This window comes from Cyprinodon variegatus, unplaced genomic scaffold, assembly GCF_000732505.1.
Source record: "Cyprinodon variegatus isolate N-32 unplaced genomic scaffold, C_variegatus-1.0 Scaffold220, whole genome shotgun sequence".
NCBI classification, from domain to species: Eukaryota; Metazoa; Chordata; class Actinopteri; order Cyprinodontiformes; family Cyprinodontidae; genus Cyprinodon; species Cyprinodon variegatus.
The window spans coordinates 63,129-78,848 of NW_015150673.1; the positions used below are offsets into that span (position 1 = coordinate 63,129).

A 15,720-nucleotide genomic window follows, 5' to 3' on the forward strand; every position below is an offset into this window, starting at 1 on the left:
ATCTTTTTCTTACAGTGTTCAGGGAAAATATCGCAATGCATCGCAATATTTCAAGTATCATGATGCATCGTGATAGAATCACATCGGGGCATGTGAATCGTGATTCGAATCGAATCATGACTTCTTTGCAAATACCCACCCCTAGTCAGAACCGAGCTCGGCCTGGTTAACTGATCCGAACTCGGACCGGTCTCGGCATGGATCGGTTTTTCAAGGCTAGTGTAAATGGGGCTATATTTTCTAATAATCTCACTAGGGCTGACACAATAATTGTAAATAATCGATTATTGAAATGATGGTCAACTAATTAACTCATCGATTAATCATTACCTGGAGTATATAGATTATAAAACATGTCTTTAGCTGATAGAGAAACCCACTTAAAGGAGTAATTATACCAAAACTGTGAAATATATATTATTACTTTGCATTTAAGAAAGAAAGAAAAAAAAGCTTTAATTTCACCTGTAAAAAAATCTTTAAGGAACCTTTTCCTATCTGATTATTAATCAATTAAACATAATTATCAAAATAATCATCAGTTGAAGCCCTAAATCTCACCACTGAATGGTACAGTTTAAACCTTTATTTGGGAAAAAAGTTCCCTTGTGTTTTGCAGATACCCACCCCTCATTAAAGTACTCCGGATGGGACCAGGTCCTGTGCTGCTCATCGGGCATCGGCCAGTTGCTGCGCGTGTTGCTGGGGCGACGGATTTGCTGCACCTGCCGTTTCTGCTGCATGGCCTGACTGACGCCGGCCACATAACGTGCAAACTCTGGGTCAGAGCCAACTGTGCGTGAAAAAAAAAGAAAAAAAAAGATGAGGGGGGATAAACGCACATTAGTTTCTGACTCTCTCAGCTTTTCTCTTTGGCACCCAGCAGCCAGACTGTCGACGACGGCAGGAAAAATTACAAAAGCCATAAGTCAACTCTGAACACTGGGCTTCAGCTGCTGTCAAAGAGAGAAACAGACAAGCCCAACTCAGCACATTACCTCCATCTATCATCACACCCAGATGATGCAGAAAAACAGCTGCTCTGTGGATCCTGATAGATCCTTTAAATCAGGAAGTGGATAATTACAGACATGTTTACTAAATGGCTCTAAGATTCTGTTAGTGATGAGCATCAGATATTCTGTATGCAGACCCTCCTTGTTTATTGAACTGAAGCTCTGCAAACTAATTTCCTTTAGTGAGCTGAGAAAGGTTTCACTTTAGCTGAGAAAACTTCTATTGGGCAGAAAAAAAAAAATATTCAGTGGTTTGGATTTCAAAGTTCCACTTAAAACAAACAAACCTTGTGAACTTTACAGAATTGATCCCAATCACTGTGTTTCTGCTTTATTTACTTGTAGCATCCAGTTCATTTTTATTTTAAGATCTAAACAGCACTTGTGTGTTGTTGCTGCTGGCCTCACCTGCAGGGTCAAAGGGTAGCGTGTCTCCCAGGACTCCAAACATCCCCTCACTCTGGTCCCTGTTGGGCCAGGTGTTGTTGCGGGGCCCCTGTGGCTTCTGACCCAGCATAGCGGAGATAACGCTCTCCATGTAGGTGCTGTCCAGGCCCAGACTGTACAGGTCCGAGCTCAGATCCGGCAGCCCGGGGGATCCCCACTGGTTGATGGGGCCTAAGGGTGACAGGCCCGCCGGCGGGGCTTGTGCTGCAGACTGTTGCCCTGAGGTGGCGAGCCACTTGTTCGCCACCCTCTGCTGTGGTAGAACCTGCGGTGGGGTCTGCTGGGGAGGTGGGGCCTGTTGCTGGGTGATGGGCTGCAGCAGGTGCTGATAGTACTGCAGGGCAGGTGGGGAGGGCTGCTGAGGAGGAGGAGGGGCAGGCTGCTGCTGCTGCTGGGGTGGGGGGGGCTGGGATTGAGGCTGTGTCTGCTGCTTCTGCACTGATGGAGGCTGAGGTTGAGGCAGGGAGCTGGATGTGTAAGAAACAGACTGGGAAGCTGGTGGATGACCACTTGGGGGCTTGAGCTCCGCAGGGTTAGCAGAGGCCACAGAGTTCCTCCTCTTCACCAGGGGGGAGGCCTGCTGGGATTTGCCCATGTTGAATCCTGAGAGAAAGTCAATGACATCTTGCATCTCCTGGTCGGTGGGAAGGTTCATCCCCTGGTCGTCGCACACTGAGCCGTTAGCCAGCTGGTTCTGCTGGTTGGCGTCGGGGCCGCTGGATAAGCCGCCCATCGTTACGGCGCTCTGAAGCCTCCCGTTGCTGTGCCCGAGGCCTTTGGACTTGTCGTCAGAGCTACCACTGGAAAGCATGCTGCGGGATGGAGTGCTGGGGATGGAGTAGCTGCCTCCGCTGTTGGAGCTGGATGAGACCTTCTTGGCAAACTTGGAAGTCAGTTTAGATATAGTTTTTGGCAACCCGCTGGAGGTTTTGGAGCTGTTGCCTGTAGGCAGGTCTGCCTGGCCGACGTATTCTGGGCTTTCCCGCTGCAGCTGTATCTGAATTGTCGGCAAAGTCTGCTCCCTGGTTCGGAGAAAGACACAACCCGTTACTCACAGCGTTCCGGGCTTATCAGAGCAAGGAAAAACTACTTTCATGGGGGAAGGAAATTATTCAACATCCCCTTACTTTCTTTCTTTCCATCGGTTCATGTCAAACACTGCTGTGTAAAGAACATCGACCAATCCAAGCGTCTTCTCTGGGTCCAGGCTCCGCTGGAGCAGGGACATAGTGGCAGGGTCCTCCTTCAGACACCTGACCGATAACAAGACGGCAAAACATCAACATTTTAAAGGGCAGTGAAATAATTTGAAAAAAAAACAAACAAATGTAACAAACAATGTAATTAACAGAAACTAACTCTCACACTAAAATGGTTAAAAGAAGTCTAAGAAATACATGAAAAACAGGGACGGAAACGTTATTTTACCTTAAAACATTAATGCTGCTACAGGAACTGTTTTTTTGTTTTTACTTGTTCACTTCAATGTTCAACTTTTTAACTTATGAACCCTTTCCAACTTAATTTACAGTGGGTAGTAAAATCTCACCCAAGGTCTCATCCGATTGGTCAAATGCCAAATTGCCTAAATGAGATGTACTGCCACTTGGTAACATCTTTGATCGGCTGGTTATAAATCTTGTGCTTCTAGACCTCACTGAGGGAAGCGAGTGACTCCAATTTTAGGAGGTGTGCAAGTGACCAAAAACATCCATCAGTGTGTGTGGATAGACCCACCATGTCGAGGGGACCTGGACCACCACCTTGGATCCCTCCAGAGTGATGTGTGGAGCGTAGGCTTCCTTATTTTCAATCTGAGCTGTATCAACAACCACCTTTTGGGACATGGAAAGAAAAAAAAAACAATGTAATGATGCTTTTAAAGGTTTTACAACCACATATCAATTATCTTCAAAGATCATTAACATATTGCAGTAATAAGCTAAATCATTATGAATGACAGCAGTTTCCTTCAATAATGCTAACTCACTAGCAGCTGGTGTCTCCTGAGCAGAGAGAGGCGACTTCAAGGTGAAAAACCTAAAGCTTCTAACCAGACAATCGTCATTTCTTTCTGCTTGCTGTGAGCAAATGTTCCATCTATTTCCAAGTTCTCTAAAAGTAGCCTTGGCTCCTCGAAACCCATACAAGCTGGGTCACAGAGAGGGAGGGAAGTAGGGAGGAGCCCGTTTCCTGTTTTACAGGAAATGACTATTGTTTTTGTAGAGCAGGTGTATCCTTTAAAAACCTGCTTAGTGGTATTTTTTCCCCCTAAAGAGAGCAGCACAGATAATTCACCAGAAATTCATGTTAAAAACATGTTTGTCTTCTGATTCTGTGTCATGATGCAGTTTATACATATTTTTATATATTCTGAACAATTTAAAAGAATTAAAGTTAAGATTTCAGTTTTCAATCTAGCACCAAACATGGAAGTCCTGTGATTCTCAGTCCTCTGAATAAACAGTACTACTACTGCCATTTATCATGGAAACCATTTTAAGAGATTCTCTTATATAGACATTATACAGTTTCCAGCAGTGTTCCGGTTATTGTCCTGTGAGCTCTGCTGCACTGACAGCAAGTGTTCCACTAAGTGCAGGGTTTTTTAAGAAGTTGGGAACTGATCATTTGCATGAAGTGGTGTCTATTTGCAGCTTAAAGACGAAAGGCTGGGATAAGGAGCTAATGCTAAAGACTCATTCATCAAAGATTGTTTTACAGTTCGAGCTCCGCTGGGAAGGCTTGATGGGAACTCAGCTTTAACCCACCAAACAGAGGAGAAAAAAACTAACCTAAACACAACAATGACCCAGCTTCCTTTTCATTCCTTCTTTAACAGTAAAAAGGGAAAAGTAAATGCTAAAAAGCAGAGGAGCTTTGTTCATGGACCCGTCCAGGCAAGCCTTTCCTGCATTATGATGCTGCAGGAATGTTTTCTTCTTCTTTTGTTTCTCTGGTGTTTGTTTACACCTTGAAGCCATTAGAGTCCTGCTCCTCTGTTACCAATTTAAATAACAATGAAGACAAAGATAAGAAACTCAGAGCAACACCAAGGATTCAGTAACTATTTCCAGAGACCTGTTTGTAAGAATGACCACTTAACAGATTTTCTACAAAGTTAGGAGCAATGAACTCCAGAGGTTTGCTTCTCACCAGACCGGCCTGAGCGAACAGCAGCTGGACCGCCGTCTTACAGGCCCCCCTCCAGCTGGATGGGCAAACCTGATTGAGGACTTCAGTGACCGGAGACTCGTCCCTGGGGGTCATTCCGTTCTGTCCCAGCAGATCTTTAATGAGCTGAAGCATTGTTTGCTGCAGACAAAACACGCATGGACGTCAGTTTGGATGCCTCCTTTTAAACATCTGATGATGTTAAACTGGCTGTGGTTGATTGGTTTTTGTTGCCGTCTCCATAGGAAGAAAACTGGTATCCACATAGCAGTCCTCCAGTTAGCCGGCCGATATTCTGGTTTAAACAGCCACGTGATCAAGATTGTAATATAAATCCTACAATTTGGATCATTTTTAATTGGATGGTGGAAAAAGCTCTAATGGAGCATCTATTCATCAGCTGGATGAAAAAGGGCTCGAACACTTTTTACTTATTCTTTTATTATGAGCAGTTTGAAAATATTTCTGGAGGATTAAAATAGAGCAAACAATAACCGGCTGCTGTTTAAACATTGAGCTTAAAATGCATCATTTTTTGCACAACCGTGGCTATTTGAAAACCACAGCTAATTCTAGTCCTATTATAACTAATAACAATAAAAAAACTGCAGCAGTACAAATACCTCTGACGTTAGAAAGTTAACAGAAATACTTTGCTTCTATCCAATTTGTTTTAAAGTTTATGTAACACTTCGGTAAATAAGAAATGGGTCATTTTTCTTATACCTGATGCTTTTAACTACTATTTTCTGTTTGAGAAAACTAGTTTGATCAAGCCTTTTTATCATCACATTATGAAATAAGTAATAACGTTACGTATGAATCATGCTGACATCGTATCGTGTAAATACTCAAAGCTGGGTTCGTGTGACACCAACTTTTCTACTTTGAATTCCAACTTTTAGTTATGTTTACGCACGCCTTTACAATCAGATTAAAAGATTCAACACAACTTCTTGTGTTTGTTGTTACGACACAACAGAAGAAATGTTCAAATGTCTGTCAGTACGACGATAAGTGGAAAACTTGGTATTGACTGAGGTGGTTCTTGTTGCAACAGGAAATTGAAACATTCCTCAAAAACATTGAAGACATTTAAAAATAGAGTTTGCTTTAAATAAACTGTGAACATGACAAAGAGACATTATCAAACCCTTTAGGACCATAAATCAAACTTATATACAAACAACTCTACGCTTTGATAAATTTCTGTAAATAAAAACAAAAAACAGGCGGTACCGTTTTCAGTTTGAGGTTTTCAGCTGCTGACTCATTGAAGGAGACCCCTTTCAGGAAGTGGGAGCCGATCTGCACAGGGATGGTGGGAAGCTCACACTGGATGGGCTGGGAGGGGGTCTGCCTCCTGCCTGCCTGCTGAGCCTCAGCCTCATTGCAGCAGCCCTTCACATAAAACAGGCCAAACACGTTACAAAAAAATCCACCATGGTGGTAAGCTTGGAGTTAGTTTGCAAACAGCATCCAACTGATCTCCAATCTGCTTAAACAATTTTAAAACATTTTGAAAACAGTTTCTACCTGTAAGGCAGCCTCCACAGCTTTAGGGTTGAGATGAAAGCCGGCCTTCAGTGCATACTCACTATGGCCCAGGCTTTCCAGAGCTGCTCTGTAGGCCTTGATGGGGAGGAAACACCAGCAGCAGAGTAAATACACCAATACTGAATATTTGAGGGATAGATTTTAGACATTTTTTCCTGTTGCTTTTCATTATTGTACCCTAAAACTAAAATTAATCTCTTTTTTTAAAATTGATTACTGTAATGTTGTATTTTACAAAAACATAGCAATACAGCTGCCCAAACAGTGCTGGATCAAGACATATTCATGAAAAGTTGAGTAAGAAAAAAAAACATGGTGCCAAAATAGATAAATGCAGCCTAAAGAGGACTGGAAATCCCTTTGTAGACGGCTATTTATTTATAAAATTCTGTATTGGTCTTTTGTTCTACGTAGATTTCTGGAAAAACAGGATTAGGAGTTTTCAAGTATATAAAAACACTGAAAAATTCCTAAATGAAATTATCTTTTGTTGATGCCCTAATAAATCCACGCACTGTAACAGCAGGAGTTTGTGAAGTAAACTTAGGTTTGATGAAGCGGCTGCAGGCGTACTTGTAAAGCGCTGTCAATCTTCATGTTGAGCTCCTTCAGCTGGTGTTCAGGGATGGTGGTGTTGTTGGAGCAAAAGAGCTGCTGAACCTGGAGGCCAGCCAGGCAGCCGTCCCGGCCTCTTTCTCTCAGCCGAGCTGTGGCCTGAAGGCATAACAGCAGATTTTAACTAGTTTAACGTTCTGCTTACACATCTTAAGGTATCTGATATTTCTACATTAAGTAAAATAAACACTTTAGCTGCATGAATCTTGTCAGATACCGTTTTAGAGAACAAAGTTGTTGTTTTTTTTTTAAAGTGATTTGAAATATGACTGTTAGGTTAATTGGCCTTTCTAAATTCTCCTTAGGTTTGAGTGTGTTTGTCTCTGATGCCCTGAGATAGACTGGTGACCTGTCCAGGGTGTACCCCGCCTCTCACCCGTAGACAGCTGGAGATAGGCACCGGCACCCCTTGCGACCCCATCAGGGATAAAGCATGAGGGAAAAAATGGATGGATTTAAAAACAGCCTCTGTGCCCTATATGCAGTCCTTGTTTCTTCCAAGGCCATCATTTACCATGTCAGGGTTTAACAGATCAATCAACCTACTACTTTACTATGTACTCCTCTTTATACAACTAGACTTGAATGGGAGCCAGAGAGGCTGATTAGCCTGAGGATTAGTCGGCTCCTTTTACAGAACAGGCTAGAATTAGAGGGGCGCAGTCAAAGCTATGCAGGTTCACAGACGCGCTGCAGCCTGGCAGAGAGGAAATAGGAAATTGTGGCTGGAAATCTCACAGCTAGTGTTCATCAGGAATGTATAACAAGCTGCTTTTTGACCTCATACGACAAACCCAGTGTTTCCATGGCCTAGGACCTGGAAAGACTCCTGGCCTAGTGGCTGCATACCTCAGCTGCACCTTTCCATGAGCGAGAGGCTTCTTCCAGCTCCGTTAGGGGCCCCAGGTCGGAGCTTTGGGAGCGGGCGTTGACGCAGCGCTCTTGAGCCTGAGCAAGAGCCTCTGCCAGGCAGTTCTGGGCCACAGGCTGGACCTTTTGCAACGCTTGTGAAAGAAACTGGAAATGGACCTGCATCACTGTGACGAAGCACCGACCCAGCACCTGGACAGACACAAAAGCAGGCGTTAACCGCTACGAACATCATCAGGAAAACACTTTTTACAACATGAGGCAGGACTGCTGAAGAGACATTGTTAGAAACCATGGAAACAACCAGGAGAATACATGATGTACTGCATGGTTTGTTTTCTGATAAAAAATTTACCATTATGAAATTCAAATCAAAATATGTTAAAAATAAAAGAAATCTAAATCACGGTAGAACTAAGATTTTCAGGTTTACTTGTTAATGACTGATGACATTTTGCTGTAAAACAAACCTTATTCTCTGTATTTTTTAATTACAGAAGACTGAAAACATGCTTTTTTTCTCTCTTGACAATGTTTTCCAACAGTTTTGCACCATTAAACGCTGAATCATCACATTTGCCAACATCTGTAGCCACATGACAGTCAGCAGACTGTCATACCACTAATCCGTCTAATGATAAGGCTATGAATCATTCAAAAGCAAGTCTTCCTCTGAGGCCATTGCCCTTTCCATCTAATCAGCTCAGGTTATTTAGGAGATAGTAATGCTTTTACTCCTTTCTTACCATACAGTGCTTTCAAAATGATTCGGCACTTAGTGACCTACTTTCACGTTTCGTCATAGTAAAACAACTAACTGGTCTTATTTATTTAGATTTTAGACAAAGCACAGCATTGCTACATATTCCCTGATGGAGAATAAAAGAGTGTGCAAACTGTGGAATGCCATGCAGCTCTGGACGAGCTGCATACATCTAGAGCTCAGGTGGAAGAATCACTTCAGATTAATATGTCAAAGATTGGGAGGAAAAAAAATAATCCACCATTGGAGGAAAATTCCAGCATAAAAATTTCAGAGCAAATATTTAAATAAAAAAGTTCTAATCGGAAGTGTCAAAACACTAAATGTTTTATTCTATATGCAAAAAACATGGTAGGGGCAGCATCATGCTGTGTGGATTATTTCTGTCAGTAGAGACAGTAAAGCTGTTATAGTGAACTGCACTTAAGATGGTTCAGAATAAAAATTTTTAAAATAAACAACAAAATCCATTAGAGCAACAATAGTTTAGATTAAGAATGAAGAACATTTTAAAATATGAAAAACAAAAAGGTTGAAACTGATATTCATAAAAGCTCTCAATCCAATTTGACTGAAATTAGGTATTTTGGAAAGAGGAAAGGTTTCAAATATGGTGGAGACATTCTCAAAAAAGGACCAGCTACAAATATGCCACATCTTTTAGACTTCAACTCTTTTTGCCATGGAGAAACTCTCTTGGATCTGAGGCCTTGACTATATCCACAACAAGATGAAGGAAACATTTTTCACTTTATTTTTAACAATAATCCCTACGTTGCTCTTTTGATTGTGTCTGTACATCATTCTGGAAACTATTTGGAAAAACATCCAAACTGTGTTTGGCTGCTGAGAGAGTAGCTCTGCCTTGTTTGCTGGTTAGTGGAGGAGAAACAGGACACCACAGGGCCCACCATGGTCACAGGGTTTTTCTTTTTTCAGGTACTTGCTGAAAATATCTCAAGAGATTTGCTGAGCTGTGAGGACGGAAACATGCTGTCGTGTTCTGACAGCGGGCAGAAACAACAGGACACAGCCACTTTCAGGCCTCAGCACCGGACTTCATGAGAACCATAATTGTGCCGCGTAAATAAGGGGAGGCATATAATTCCACTTGTTGGAAGTTTCATTGTTATCATAACAAAGCTTACGGATTCATTACTGACAGAGGAATTTTGCAGCCTCATTCGATTTTTTGTTATTCCAACCGGGGCATTTCAGTAGTCTGTCGGCCATCTTTTTTTTTTTACTACGCTGTCTGGGCAAAGACAAAATAGAAAATCTTTCTAATCTAGGGATGCTTCTAAAACCATATATACCAGCTTATTTACTTCCAATTTATTTTCTCTCTCTCTCTCTCTATATATATATATATATATATATATATATATTCAACTAGAAGATAGCACTTGCTCACATCATGAAGCGGTCCTCTGGGGATGATTACCTACTTTATGTTGTCGGACACGTCGTATTTCACTCACTAGACTAACCCTGTCCTAAAACAGAACCTATGCTTTTCTAAACTTGTTTAATTACAGTTATTTTTTGATCTAATAAGGTCACAACAACACTTTTCCCCCCATAGAATGAAGACAGTTTGGGTAAACTTGTTGAACTTCATTTCATTATGGATTTTGCAGCAATACTGTCAGTACATAATGTCTTTTAATGAAATAGAATCAAGCTCTGTTTGATAGCTTCTCACACGCAAGGAGACATTCAGCCTAATAATGAGGCATTTAGGCTCATATCACAGGCTGCAGCATTCTCATTAAGATAAAATGCACAACTGCACCCGGATCAAAAACTAGTCCAAGTGTGTGAAAGCCTACAATAGCCAAGCAAACAGAAAAGAAAAAGGAGGACATGGCCGCAACACAGATAATGGCTAACACATGTTATTGGCTGCGCAGTATTTTACACAGACATGGAAAATATGAGAAATAAGGAGAGCAGCAGCCAAGCCGCTGTTGGCCCCTTCTGCTACCAAACAAGGCCACTCAGGAATCCATCACCTCAAGACGTCCATTTTCTGAGAACACCTGCACTATCAGAACACAGAGTCTTAGCTTGAGATGATAATGAGACCCAGATCGCTAAAAGGATGTTTTTATGATAACAAGATGACTGCATGGTGGGGTTGGAGACCCTCTGATCTTATTTCATGTTAGCAGCTCCAGACCCATCTTTGAATTGACATTTAACCAAGTTAACTGCCACTCCAAATTTCACTAAACTCTTAAAGGTTGTTCAACCAAAACATCTCTCATTAATTAAAAAAAGATATTCCCATACAGCATGATGCAGTTTACTGTTCTGTCCTGTGCATCCCGGGCCTGTCTCCAGCCTTTGATAGTCAACTAACCAATCAGGATTGATGGGCTGAGAAACTGAGTCAAGGTACCAGAAATGAGGTCTTAATCAAGGTAATTTCATTATGGTGTTGGATCTGTTTTAGGGCCCCTGCTGCTAAAGTATACTCCTTCTTTGTCCCATCTTGAGAACTCTAAAAACAATTTGTAATCCCTTTTATGCTTTTTAAAAATAAAATTTAAATCTCATGATTTACATAAGATTTCCATGTAAAAATAAATAAATGCAACCAGCAAAGACTATACTCCAGGTAATGGAAACTCCTGGTCCATCTCTTAGGTTTTATCTTCAGAAAACTTGGAAATATTTTGAGTAAAGCTATATGGGGATATCCCTCTTTACACTTCACGTTGTTAAGAAATACATTTTTATCAAGACATCATTAATGCAAGTGTTAATCTGCCCCCCCAAAAAATATCCCAGGAGCTCCTGTATGTTCACGTTTCCTCTGCCAGGATTTTGACAATACTTCTATCCTGACCACAACAGCTTCTCATCAACTTAAAGAGCAATAAAAGACTAAGGTTATTTTTCCAAACATTTATATCTAGATGGAAGAGCACTATGGAAAACAGCGTCAAAAACAAATTTCCTGTTATTTATGGGGGCGTCCTGCTTTAAAGTTTTCATTTCCGATACAATAAAGATATTGCAGCTTCGAGAATTGACCGACACTGACCCAATACGACATTAGCACAAATCATACATGCTTTTATAACTTATTTAGCAATGTGTAATGTTAGAAAAGCCTTGATCAAGTAATATGACTAAAACAGAGGACAATAGTCAACAATAGTAGGTATGAGAACAACTGACACATTTAGTATTAATCAATGCGTTTTAAATTTTATCATTGTGCTAATATTAGCCAATATTATTTCTTTGGCTAATTTTGGACTGATATCTGATATTAATATGGGATCGGGACACCCCTAAATTTATTTATACAACTTTTCCCAAAATTCTAATCTTACTTGTTCAAAAGTAACAGGACCAAAAATTTACACTAGAATCCAGTTAAATCGTAACTTTTCTCATTTAAACTTTGAAATTAGCTAAGAAATGCTGCAACACCAGCCTGTGAAGCAACTCTTTTACTTTTATTTCAGTTCCTATTTTAGTGGTAATTTTTTATTAAAAAAATTGCACACAGCATATTATTTATGTACATGTTCCTCAAAATATTAAAGTATCAGCAAAATAGGTCAAAGGAAATTACAACCAAAAATAATTCTCCGCTTCTCTAAAAACAGATCAAACCTAAAAATACCTAATAAAGGTAAGCCTAACAATTTATGAAAAAGGATGTTGGAAGCTGCAGGCCAATTAGGTTGACCACGGGGATGAGCGTGTGTTTTTCAGACGGCCATAATGCCTCCCCAGTTCTGTCTGCCTTAGGTCATATTTCAGAGCTGCAAACTTAAATGTTTCTCAAACAGACCCTACAAAGAAGGACATTTTCATGCATATTTGGCAGCATTGTCCCTCTGAGCTGCCAGAGAGCCACATTCCTTCAATAGAAAAGAAAAAAAGAGAAAAGGGAGACTTGAGCAAAAGAAGGAAAGAAAGAGAAAAGCTTCACATACCACAACTCCCCACACTCAAAAATCTATTTGGTTCATTTTGAGGACCTCACAGTCTGACCATTTAACAGACACGTTCCATGAATGAGGAACTCAAACATTCATGCATCTTTTATATCTGATATTAAAGCCTGAATCTAAATTTTATTCAACATGTCTTTGTTTTTATAAAAATAAACACTGAGAAGGAAAAAAGTGAATGCAAACCATTGGCTGCAGATGAGTCACCACCCAGCCATGCGGTTCCCTAATGAAGTCCATTTCACTGGGCAACTTTCTCTCTTTGGGTAAAAAGCAAAATACCATGACTGTTTCCATCCACTGTTCTTGTTTACATTTTTTTGAGAAAGTCTTAATTTACTGACATAATATTATTGTATATACAGAGTGGTTTTTATAAAAGTTATTCCAGCTTATAACCGAGCCATCCATTTCTACTGAAACAAATGTGCTATAAATGCCAGGGTCCAGACACCAAGTGCAAGTTCCAAGCTATGCGGTCTAAACTTTCACAGACTTGGCTTTCCTCTAATATTTATCTGTGCATATCCACAACCACAAAGAGTCAGATTAACTGACTGCGGTGCAGAAGTGTTTCCTGTTTGGGCTCAGCCACATCCACACAGATTCTGCAATCCTTCAACAGTCCTGGCTGCTGCTGTGCATCCCATGGCTGCAAATTGATAGTTTGGTTTTAAGATACTTCATCATGAAAGGGAAAATTAAAACACATCCCTCATAATTTTGTTTTATATTGTGATGTTTTAACCATACAAACCAACGGCTGCTCTTATTTTGTAGCAATGCAGACTGGATTAAGATGTTTTACTACATTTTGCTGTCGCACAGAGGGCCAAAATCAAAGGCAATCCAACACCAGTCCCTTGATAAATATCTTTAAATGTGATGATTAAAATACAATTTGAAACATATCTAATAGAAAATTTTTAGATCTGATGTTAAAATGTTTTTCAATAATAATTATATTTGTTAAAATCAGATGACCATTCAGTAGCTATTTAACTATTTCACAGCCTGGTGTTGCACCATGTTTAAATTTATTTTATTTTTTCAGCTTTATCTATTCAAAGGTGGGAGATTTGACAGACAACAGGATTGGCTGCTGTGCAAATTCACCAATGAAATGTTGGGAGGCCATTTTCTGAGCAACTTGGACAGCTTAGATTATTTTATGATGCAATCAATGACTGAAACAAATGTTCTGTTGGTAAAGATAATAAAGGCAAGATATTGTCATTTGTATGAAACCTAGGGAAGAAACGTAAATATATAAATCTAAAAAAATAAAAATAAAAAAAAATCAAAAGTTCATAGTATTTGGTTTGAAAAGCTCTGAGATTATATTTTTAAGACATATGGCCCATCCCTACATTGCAGCAGACATAAAAATGTATATGTCTTATTTTGACGTATTGACATATATAATAAGAGTTATCTTTTATTTATTCATTTAACAGATGTATTACACAATTAACCACCACAAGCAATCGTTAGCTGAAATAAGCATAGCAAACATGGATGTTTTGTATATTAAATGTACCTTTTAAAAGTAATCCTTATTTATCTTTTTATCAATTTTAAGAAAAAAAAAAATCATAATTAAGGGAAACCGAAGCTTGAAAAACAGCCTGTGTGTAATTATTCTATTTAATGTCTTCCACTACATAAAATATTATAAATGACATTTTTAATATTTTCAATTTTGGAATTGCTCTGTATGCAATTTTTTCTATGGAGTGTCAAGATTATTGTATCTATTCAAATATACTGTGGTACTTGTTTAACACTAATCAGAAAGTAAAGATATTCCGTCTCATTTAATCTCTGAAATCAAGATTACTTTTTAGTGCTCTCCAAGTTTAAAATAAAATCACTGTAACTTTCGGTCTTAGCCGTATCTACTTAATCCAAAGTGTCTTTATCCATCACAAAAGCTTAATCTGTGGAACGGGGCAGAGCATCACAGGTCATCTTGCATGTCTTAAAATCCAGAGGCTACTAGGATTTGGTGCCAACTTAGAAGTGCAAAAAGCTCCAAACACATTGTATTCAAAAACATGAACAATAATAATAAAAAAAAACGTTGATTACTAATAATAAAGACTCAAATTCAGAAAAATTCTGTAGTTAACTGATATTGGGACCTTTGAAAGCCAAAGCGAGTTGTAAAATGCTTTAAACTTATGAATCATTTGGCCCAGATGTTGCTGGGGCCCCTTGAAGACTGATGTAGTAAACTGTAATGATCCCATGCTCAAGGCTTGACAGTGTCAACATAACTTGTTCAACCTGACTTCATGAACCCAGTGACCTAAGCTTTAAGTGGGCTGAATGTACCGGTAATCAAGATCTAGAACAAAAGATCAAACAGCGGTTTCTAGGGGACCTCCCTCCTAATCTGATCTAATCTGCGTCGCCCCCATTCATAGAGTGCAATATATAAAATGCCCTGGATGTCATTAGAAATGAACAAGACTGCCTAGTCTAGGACTTCAACTAACTTTTGATTATTTTGCAAACGGATTAATCTGTCAATTTGTTTTTCAATTTATTGTTGGCTAGTCAAAGATTCCTTAGAGAAGATTTTTAACTAAATTAAACCAGGTGGAACAACCTTTTCCAATGAAGGAGTTCTGCTTAGAGTATATTGACAGACAAACCTTTTTTTTTCATCTTAAATGCAAAATGTTTCATATTTTTTTACAATCTTGGTATACTTACTGCTCTGAGTGGGTCACCCTGTCAGCTAAAGGCATGTTTTAGAGTCTCTATACTCCAGTTAATGAATAATCGATTACTAAATTAGTTGAAAATTATTTCAATAATCAATTAATCACAATTAGTCAGATTAGATGTTCCAGCCATACCTATATCCCATTTAAACTTTGTTGTTTTAAACCCATTTAGTTAATATATTGTTTATTCTCCAAAGAAGTAACCTCAGCGTACAATATCCGCCTCCATATCATCAAATGCAAGCCTGCAGATACGGTGCAGTCTTTATGGTAGCAAAATGTGGCGGCTATTCTCACATCCCTCTTGTTTTTCACGCCTCACCCTCAGAGATGCTGACACTGGGCGTAAGAGCCCTATTTAAACCAGGAAACACTCATTCATAGAGTCCGCCTTATGACAGCCTAAGCCTCTTAGCACAGCATCCCAAAGATAAAACATGAGTAAGATATAACATGTATGTGATGCTATGCTGCACTCATTCCAACAGAGTCCCCAATTAGGACAATTACAGTGCTGCTTGAAAGTTTGTGAACTAGTTGAGTAGTTTAGATTTTTCTTTATTTTT

General features: G+C 39.5%; 1 protein-coding gene across 1 annotated transcript in view; it reads right to left on the reverse strand.

The window, feature by feature from the left end:
• kiaa0355 (KIAA0355 ortholog) overlaps window positions 1-15,720 on the reverse strand; it is a 41,501-nt gene that overhangs the window by 3,817 nt on the left and 21,964 nt on the right. Inside the window, exons 3-11 of the mRNA XM_015380719.1 lie at window positions 7,659-7,871; window positions 6,768-6,908; window positions 6,174-6,269; window positions 5,877-6,038; window positions 4,620-4,778; window positions 3,201-3,298; window positions 2,591-2,716; window positions 1,425-2,485; window positions 628-793 (exon numbers count right to left, since the gene is read on the reverse strand). Coding sequence (XP_015236205.1) covers window positions 628-793; window positions 1,425-2,485; window positions 2,591-2,716; window positions 3,201-3,298; window positions 4,620-4,778; window positions 5,877-6,038; window positions 6,174-6,269; window positions 6,768-6,908; window positions 7,659-7,871 — 2,222 coding nt within the window. The remainder of the gene's footprint in view (window positions 1-627; window positions 794-1,424; window positions 2,486-2,590; window positions 2,717-3,200; window positions 3,299-4,619; window positions 4,779-5,876; window positions 6,039-6,173; window positions 6,270-6,767; window positions 6,909-7,658; window positions 7,872-15,720) is intronic.